At 49.9% G+C, this 8,074-nt stretch overlaps 1 protein-coding gene across 1 annotated transcript; it reads left to right on the top strand.

The window, feature by feature from the left end:
• The first annotated feature begins 1,824 nt into the window (after positions 1 to 1,824).
• LOC108942664 (flocculation protein FLO11-like) lies at positions 1,825 to 8,074 on the top strand. The gene is made up of 4 exons (XM_018766123.1): positions 1,825 to 3,904; positions 4,981 to 5,107; positions 6,072 to 6,615; positions 7,537 to 8,074. The coding sequence occupies exons 1-4, from the start codon at positions 1,859 to 1,861 to the stop codon at positions 8,072 to 8,074; spliced, it is 3,255 nt and encodes a 1,084-aa protein (XP_018621639.1). The 5' UTR covers positions 1,825 to 1,858.

The following is an 8,074-nucleotide window of genomic DNA, read 5'->3' as shown; positions in this document are numbered from 1 at the left end:
GCAAGCTCAGTCACACATAACATGCCTTAAAGCTAATCCTTTTTCTCAGATTGAACGCAACCAGAACCTTTACCAAAATCATTGCTGTTCAATTGCTCTAAACGCAGCTTTCACTGAAAAAGAAACAATCCAGGCTCATTTTAGATGATTATTGTTCGTAGAGCATTTTCATATGATCTTTGTTATAATACTCATTGTCACTGAGTAGATAACCTCTGTTTGTCTTGGATTCCAGCTCCTTAGTTTCAGCATATTTTCACATTCATACCAAATGATCAATATGTCAGTATAAGGGTGTCTTATTATTATTTGCAAGTGTCCCACTGGATGCTTGGTGCTCTAGTACAAAAGCAGCTATCCGTGCCAATTTCTCGTGTTAAATTTTTATCCGCTAGATCAGGCCAGTTGACCGTGACCAGGCTCAACAGATGCTAAGGGGTGCCTTAATTATGCTTTCTATCAAAATAGCTCCTTTGGCCCTGGGGGAACAAGTTGGAGGGATGTCTAATCTTTCTAATCTCCACTAATTATCTCTCTGCTGTATGGTGGATGTCTCATGGTTACAGTATTCAGTCCTGGGATGGTCAGCTTTCACCACACAGTACTGTGTTCCAATCTGTACTGCAGCAAGAAAGGAAAAGCTGTACCTATGTTTGTATGAAACACAATTCAGGCTGTTTTTAACAGGAATGAGAAAATGCTTTGGTTAAAAAAAAACACAGCTGTATATATGGGTAAATCATTGCAAGTACTACGAGTTGCTTTTGAGAAAAGCTTCAGATAAATGCAAAGAGCATTGCTCTTTGTTTCTCAATACAATATTATTATTATCATTATTGTCCTGTGATGGACTGCTGTCCCATCCAGGGTGTACGCTGCCTAACGTCCTGTGGCTCCAGTGCAGATGGCAAGGAAGGGAGGACGGTGGGATAAATCTGAGCTTTCTAGAAGCCCAGTCAAATCTAATTTCCTATGATTCCTCAGACGGCAGTGTTTGTGTGTGTACTGTGGGTAGTGTGTGGGCGTGGAGACAGGAGGAATTAGGAATTAGCCCTGTCTAATCTATAATAAAGCTGCTGTTTATTGCCTCCTCTTATACACCATACCTCTACTGCAGATTCACATTTATGCCCCAGTAAAAATTTAAGAGACAGATAAGATATTGTAAGCAAGAAGAGATGTTTAAAAAAAGTGCATATACTGGTATGACGTACTATTTGAAATGAAAATAAACTTTCTTCAAACCAACCTTGAACTAATTTGAGCTACCTAATAAAGGAATACGGCTGATCAAACAAAAGTGTAACAGTAATGGAGAAAGTTCGGTCTACATCATGCTTTTGCAAACAAGGTGAGCTGTTGTGTCTCGCTGCTAACATGGTTTCCTTTTTCCCTGGCAGGTGGATTGAAGATGAGCGGCGCGTCAGGAAGGCAGCCTGGACTGGCTTCCGTCCTGCTTGCTCACCCTGACAGCGCCCATAAAGCCCACACCACAGCAAGATAGAGAGTAAAGCGGAAAGAAGCAACAAGGCAAAACAAAGATCAAGGAAAGTGGGCAAAGACGCAGGAGAGCCCAAGGTTCACCTCTCTCTCACTCACTGAGGTCATGTCCCAGGCTGGAAAAATCCTTCACTTGTATGTGGAAGTGAGGTCAGTTCCAGAGGATGAGGAGGGACATGGGTCTGGGGACGTAGAGGTCACTAACACAACCCGGCCACGGGGAAGGGATGCCCTGCCGCCACACGGACACACCTCCGGTGCCATGCATAAGAGGGGTAGCGGCAACCAGACCTATAGTCCATCTAGATCTCCTTCGAGACACTCTGTAAGTTTCCAGCTGCAGCAAAAGAGCGACTGCATGGAGCCGTCCTCTGTTCACAGACAGAGTTTGCCATATGATGGGATAGGGCAGCTGCTCTCCTCGTTGCAGCCCCTAAACAATGGGGCCAGCACCCTCTTGCATGCCCACTCCTCAGAGTCTGAATACTTCCCGGGCCAAAGCCTCCATTCCTGTATAAGCTCTGGCAGGACTACCGCCCCAACCACTCCCACTATTGGACGCAGGTCTTCTGAGGTGCTGGGGTCAGAGGAAGGGCAACGATCTTTTGTGACTTTCAGCTACATTGAGAAAGCTAGTATTCGGTCTGTGGAGAGCCCCCAGAGTTCATTGTGCCTAAGAGGGCCGCCTGCTCCTGCCAATCCCTTACGCAGATCTGTAGAGGAGAGGACGACTCCAGCCCACCTCCGCAAGAGACTGAGTGACCCCATCCACCTGGGTAGTCAAGACTCCTTATGTAGCGCTAGCCCAAAGTTGCATTGTCAAGCATCTGGAGAGCAGCCTCCGAACCTCCGTCATGCCACCATTGACTTCATTGCAAGAGCTGCTACCCACAGGGCCCTGGAAGAGTTTGGATCCCCCGAACTGCAACGCCGTGCCGTCAATGTGTCAGACAGCCCTGGCCCCAGCACTTCCCAACAGTCCCGGTGCCAGTCCAGGAATAGTTCTCCAGCTCCAGTACGCAGCGCTAGTACTCTCCCCAGCACCTGTGTAGCGGACCCGCAAAAGAACATATTTGGGTGTTCTTTGCCCCGGAGCCCTGCCACTGAGCAGCTCTCCTCTCATACCAGGCAACCAGCTGTGACATTGCCCCCGTCCCCAAAATCTAAGGCCCAGGAGAGCCCCAGACCACCTTGCAAGCCAACCCCTGCCATGCATGACAAGCCTTCAACAGCTGGCAATGAAAATCTCAGCAGCAAGAGGATCGATCGCTCCCCAAGTGAAAGTCCACGATCAGCCCAGAGAGTCAACTTCAACTTGGGGAACTTCCACAGCCAGCTGGGCGATGGGATGAAGCAGCTGGGTGGTAAAAAGTCTGTTTCTCCTGTCAACAGCCCTGAGGTGGCTCGCAAGTTAGCTGAGGAGGCCACTAAGCTGTCTACAATTTTTATGGAAGCCAGGCGGTCCTCATCGCCTACCCCCGTGGAGGACTCGGACAGCCCCAATTTCCCCTGCTATCTATCACAGGAATCCCAAAGGTGTTCTTTCTCACCAGATCGAGGCTCACCGATGCAGCATCATACTGAGATGAACATCCCCCTCCACGGCCCCTCTAGGAGGGACAGTGACTGTCTGGGAGGCAGGCACCATACAGTAAAGGCAGACATTAACTCTCCAGTCCATTTGCGGAAAGAGCAGAGGGGGGACAACACTACGCCATCAAGGCAGTCACCGGCCTTGCCAAACATAGAGTCACCTCCTATCCCCACAAAGCTGCAAAGAGCCAGCCCACTCTGTGCAGATATGATTCCTTCACCCATTACAGACCCCCGACAGCATAAGCCAGAGCTCCTAGCTGATGACAGCCCTGTGCTCCACCAGGATCAACCCCCACAGTATATGGGAAAGAGCAGATCCCCTAGCCCGGAATGGAGCCACAAATCAAGGTATGAACGAGGAATGAGGGACTGCCCAGAAGTGACCAGGAAGGCTGCACCGGTCGAGCATTGTGGCATTTCCAATCCAGAAGGGCTGGTGAGCCGGAATTCCCAACAGCAGTGGGGGAATGCAGCACCTGCAGGAGGTAACAGTTCAAAACTGGTACTCCAGGACAAACAGTTTGTGGCCACTACTTCCATAGAGCCAAAGGGCATTGAGCAGTCAAGTATAGAAGCGGACAAAGCGCCCACCGGAGACAGAGGCAAAAATGGGCTGGGTGCCCTGTTGAAGAGTGAGGCGCCTGCCTATGGGGATCAGAGCGGGATGCTGGGGTCCTCCCACAGCTCCAGCGGGGTCACGGGCAGCCTTGGGGACAGCAGCCAGCCAGACCACAACTGCATGTCCCTGGAGACCAGCCAGTCCAGTCAGAAGAGCAGCGACACAGTACACGCCACCTCGGTGATCCAGGTGCGTCACATATCATGCCCGCTTCTCATATGTAAATAAGGCACACCTGTACAGTCATGGAATCTCGACAACAGCCCTGTACCCGAAAGCGTTTTTCAGCAAAGTTCTGGTTTAAAATACGCGGAACCAGACAAATCACGTTATGTCGTGTTGTTCTCAACATTTGTCTAGTAACAGCAACGTTAAACAATCAGAGTCCGCTCATAATCTCGTCTGCGAGAAAACATGCTCTATTGGATAAAGGTTCGAAGCAGAAGAGTTTGCACAGAGCTGCTATAGTCGTGCTGCTGGAGCAGATGGTGTGTGGAGATGTGAGCGAGCATGTCTTAACCCCTCTGCTCTTGCTGTCACCAGTTCCACGGCCCACACAGACCTGTGGCGACAGGTTGTTTTCCTCTCTTTGTGCTTCTCGACCTGTGCTTCTTGTCTGTGAAATGCTTTTCTCTTACCGCCAGCATGTCACAAGCGTCCTTAGTTATTATAAGAATGACCTCTAAAAATGTGGCCTGCTAACATATCAGGCCTGGAACCAGGAACAGAAAACTAACCATCGTTCACAATGCAATTTTTAGACATGTAAACATCAGCAATTAGGTTACATGGGTACACATAATAGGCATTTGTTCAATAAATTCATAAAAGTATTTGCAGAGCGCACGTTGAGCTAGACAGGGAACGAAGCACCACGGTAAAGCCAGTGAAATTACTTGATATGTTTGTTTTCTCTGGCTGTAATCATCCCATCTGGCACCTTTTACATGGTAAAGTTTAAGACATGAGCATCTGCTCAACACTTAAGACCTCACGTTCTGTCAGTCTAAAAATCCGGTTTGAAGAGGTTATTGTTTGGAGAGGAGTGACAGTGAGCAGGGTTGCAGCGTTTGTTAATTCCACCTTCCTTGCTTTCTGTTCATTCCCTGAAAAGCAGTGGAACGGTTTAAATCTGGAAGACCCCGGTAATCCTCAGTATAAATAGCTTGTGTGAGTGTATTTGCAACTGGCTGCTCCTTGGGCCTTTGTCTGTGTTCGTGGGACTGTCGGAGACACTGATCTTGTAGTTTCTTTGTTTGTTATAGTCTGACAGCGGCTGTTCTCCGATGGGCCCCTCCCTACACTCTCAGAGGATTGCCCGTGCCAAGTGGGAGTTCCTGTTTGGGACACCATCCTCCGAAGGCAGTGACAGCGCTGTGAAAAACCCTACCGGTACTCTTGTATTGTCTCCTTGCCTTCTGCCCCCACATTCCTCCCCTCTGTCCCCAGAACAGGCTTCCTTCACCTGCCAACCCCCAGGAGCCACCAGCTTGACAAAGCAAATGCAATCCAATTATGTACGGGTTCCACACATCCTGCCGTGACGTCCGGCTTCCTGGATTACGTCAGGGAGGCTGTAATGGCAGCTAAACCCTGTAGCCGTGGAGGAGCTTGTGCTCCTGCTCTTTGGATTCCCATGGGAATTCCTTTAAGTCCAAGATAATGGACTTCCTAATACGTGAAAAATTTTTACGTAGCAGATGATCCTTTGCACAAGTTTCCTTCGGTCTTATTAAGGTTTTCCATTTGAGCAAAATGAGGAGAAGAATGATTTTTTTTTTTTTGTGTGTGTGTGTTTTGACAAGTATTTACATTTTCTCACTTTAACAATGTTCTCCAGAGTGGCTTACAGTTTTAATATTACAACTATTTACTCGATCATACACCTGGGTAACGTTATTGGAGCAATTCAGGGTAAGTACCTTGCTCCAGGGTACTACAGCCAAAAGTGGGGATGGAACCTGTGACATTTGGATCCAAAAGCAGTAACTGTGTACACACACACTGTCTGAAGCTGCTTATCCCAAGCGGGGCGCAGTGAACCGGAGCCTAACCCGGCAACACAGGGCACATGGCTGAGGGGGAGGGAACACACCCAGGACAGGACACCAGTCCATTGCAACGCACCCCAAGCAGGACTCGAACCCCAGACCCACCAGAGCACAGAATCCAGCCAAACCTGCTGCGCCACCACACCTCCTGCAGTACCTGAAACCACTACATTTTACAGAGCACACTGTAGTGGAACCCATCGTCTTCACTGATTTATTGATTTGTGTGAATTTTTGCAGTACGAAAACCTTTCATTCAAATTGTTTCACAGTGTAACTACTTTGAACATTGTTTACTTCCACAGATATTGGGGATTCCTCCACTGCGCCCCCTAGTGGCACATCCAGCGAGTCTCCAACTCCGACACCCCCAAACTCTCTGCCCCTGAAAACGACCCCTTCTGAAAGGGGTCCAGAGGGGATGAGCCAGTCGCTGGCCAGCCATAATGTGCAGCATGTGGAAGTGGAGCTTGTGACCCCTCCCCCCGCAGCAGCAGGAGCATCGCCCAAGACTGGCATCATTCGACGCACCATCAAATACTCAGAGACGGACCTGGATGCCGTTCCACTGCGTTGCTACAGGGAGACGAACATTGACGAGGTCTTGGCAGAGCAAGAGGAGGCCGATTCAGCGTTTGGGAGCAACCGCAGCGTGATGGGCACCTCAGGTGCTGGCAGCAGCCCCCTGGAGGGGGCACTGTATGTGCGGACAGATGGTGAGGAGGACCTGGAGGAGGAGCTGCAGGATGAGGAGGTGGTGAGCTGGGCCAGCGTGAGGATGCAGGGGGACCGGAAGAGGCAGCACGCCACACAGGAAGAGGATGAGGTGTACAGCCTGCTGCTGAAGAGGTTGGCTGTTCAGGCTTCATTCATGCTGTTGCTGCATGCATGGGCGCAGGCATCACACAAACTTATCCACACCCTGGGGACTCCATATGTATGCATGTGTTTGTGTATTGTATTATCGGTGACATTTTATGGGAAAACTACATAGAGCACAGGGGTGCGGTGGCACAGCAGGTTTGGACAGGTCCTGCTCTCTGGTGGGTCTGGGGTTCGAGTCCCACTTGGGATGCCTTGTAACAGACTGGCATCCTGTCCTGGGTGTGTCCCCTCCAGCCTTACGCCCTGTGGTGCTGGGTTAGGCTCTGGCTCACTGTGACCCCGCTCGGGACCAGTGGCTTTGGCGTGTGTGTGTGTGTGTGTGTGTGTGTGTGCGTGTGCATAAAGCAGTGGGAAAAACACAGAGGTTTGGCCTGGGAGGCTCTCGATTCAAGACCAAATGCTGGTTTTATTTAATTGAAGAGCTAATTGAATAGATGCCCTGCCGTAATACATCTGAACAAGGCACTTGAATTGCTCCGAGTTATTAGCAGAATACCCTGACTCAAATTTTTGGTCACTCTGAATCAAAGTTTCAGCTGAGTGACTCTGTTAGGTTTGTCATTTTCATCTTCGTTACTTTTAACCTTTATGTTTGTAAGAGATGCATGGAAAGCGCAAAGCTTCAGTTCTCGTGGAACTGAACTGTTGATGCTGCACTCGTGCGTGCAGAGAGGTAAACTCTCAGTAAACGTTCTTTGCCACAACAATCAGTGAATGTCATTTTTGATTGAATAAATCAATGAAATGCTTTTTTTTTTTGTGATGTCTGAAATGCTCACCCTCAAGTGAGTTAGTGTATTAGAAAGCGGGCTGCTTCTGTAGTTTAGGTGAGCTCAAGTACACATTTTGCTGTCAAACTCAGATGTTCATGTTCTTACTCTGCAGGCCTTTAGGTAGCCTGTCCGAGAGTCCAACGGCCCTGAAGTCCCCCATCGCGGTGACAAGTCCCCGCAGGGTCTCGGAGGACGGCCTGGATACGTTCAGCCGCCATTTCGAGAGCATCATGGAGTCCCACCGTGCCAAGGGGACGTCGTACAGCAGCTTGGACAGCGAAGACCTGCTGACTTCCAGCCAGGCTGTGTTTACCTTTGACTTGCCCACCCTGACACCGGAGATCCAGGGGCAGATATGCCAGAGTGCTCGTGACATCATCGAGCTCAGCTTCGCCCCACTGGCCCAGAGCGAGCCCTCCAGCTCCTTGGACTGTGCTTACGATGCCGGTGACCAGTTACACAGCGGTGGCAGCCAGGAAATCGCACAGGTGCGGTCCAGCGAAGGGCTGATAAGCGCGGCCGAGGACATCCCACCGAGCATGCAACTCAGCACCGAGGAGGACCACCGGCGAAACACGCACCCTCAAGCCAGGTCAGTACCAGGCCTCAGATACCGAACCTCATTGAAAACACACAGGAAAGACTCATAA

Source organism: Scleropages formosus, chromosome 8, assembly GCF_900964775.1.
Source record: "Scleropages formosus chromosome 8, fSclFor1.1, whole genome shotgun sequence".
In the NCBI taxonomy this organism is placed as follows: Eukaryota; Metazoa; Chordata; class Actinopteri; order Osteoglossiformes; family Osteoglossidae; genus Scleropages; species Scleropages formosus.
This window is presented reverse-complemented; position numbering and strand designations above follow the sequence as displayed.

What these genes read in the sequence shown, in the direction of transcription:
- LOC108942664 (XM_018766123.1), top strand. Translation starts at nt 1,859, where the DNA reads ATGGAGCCGTCCTCTGTTCACAGACAGAGTTTGCCATATGATGGGATA. An exon ending in CGCTGTGAAAAACCCTACCG is followed by an intron (nt 5,108 to 6,071) that starts GTACTCTTGTAT and finishes TTACTTCCACAG; the next exon opens with ATATTGGGGATTCCTCCACT. An exon ending in TACAGCCTGCTGCTGAAGAG is followed by an intron (nt 6,616 to 7,536) that starts GTTGGCTGTTCA and finishes CTTACTCTGCAG; the next exon opens with GCCTTTAGGTAGCCTGTCCG.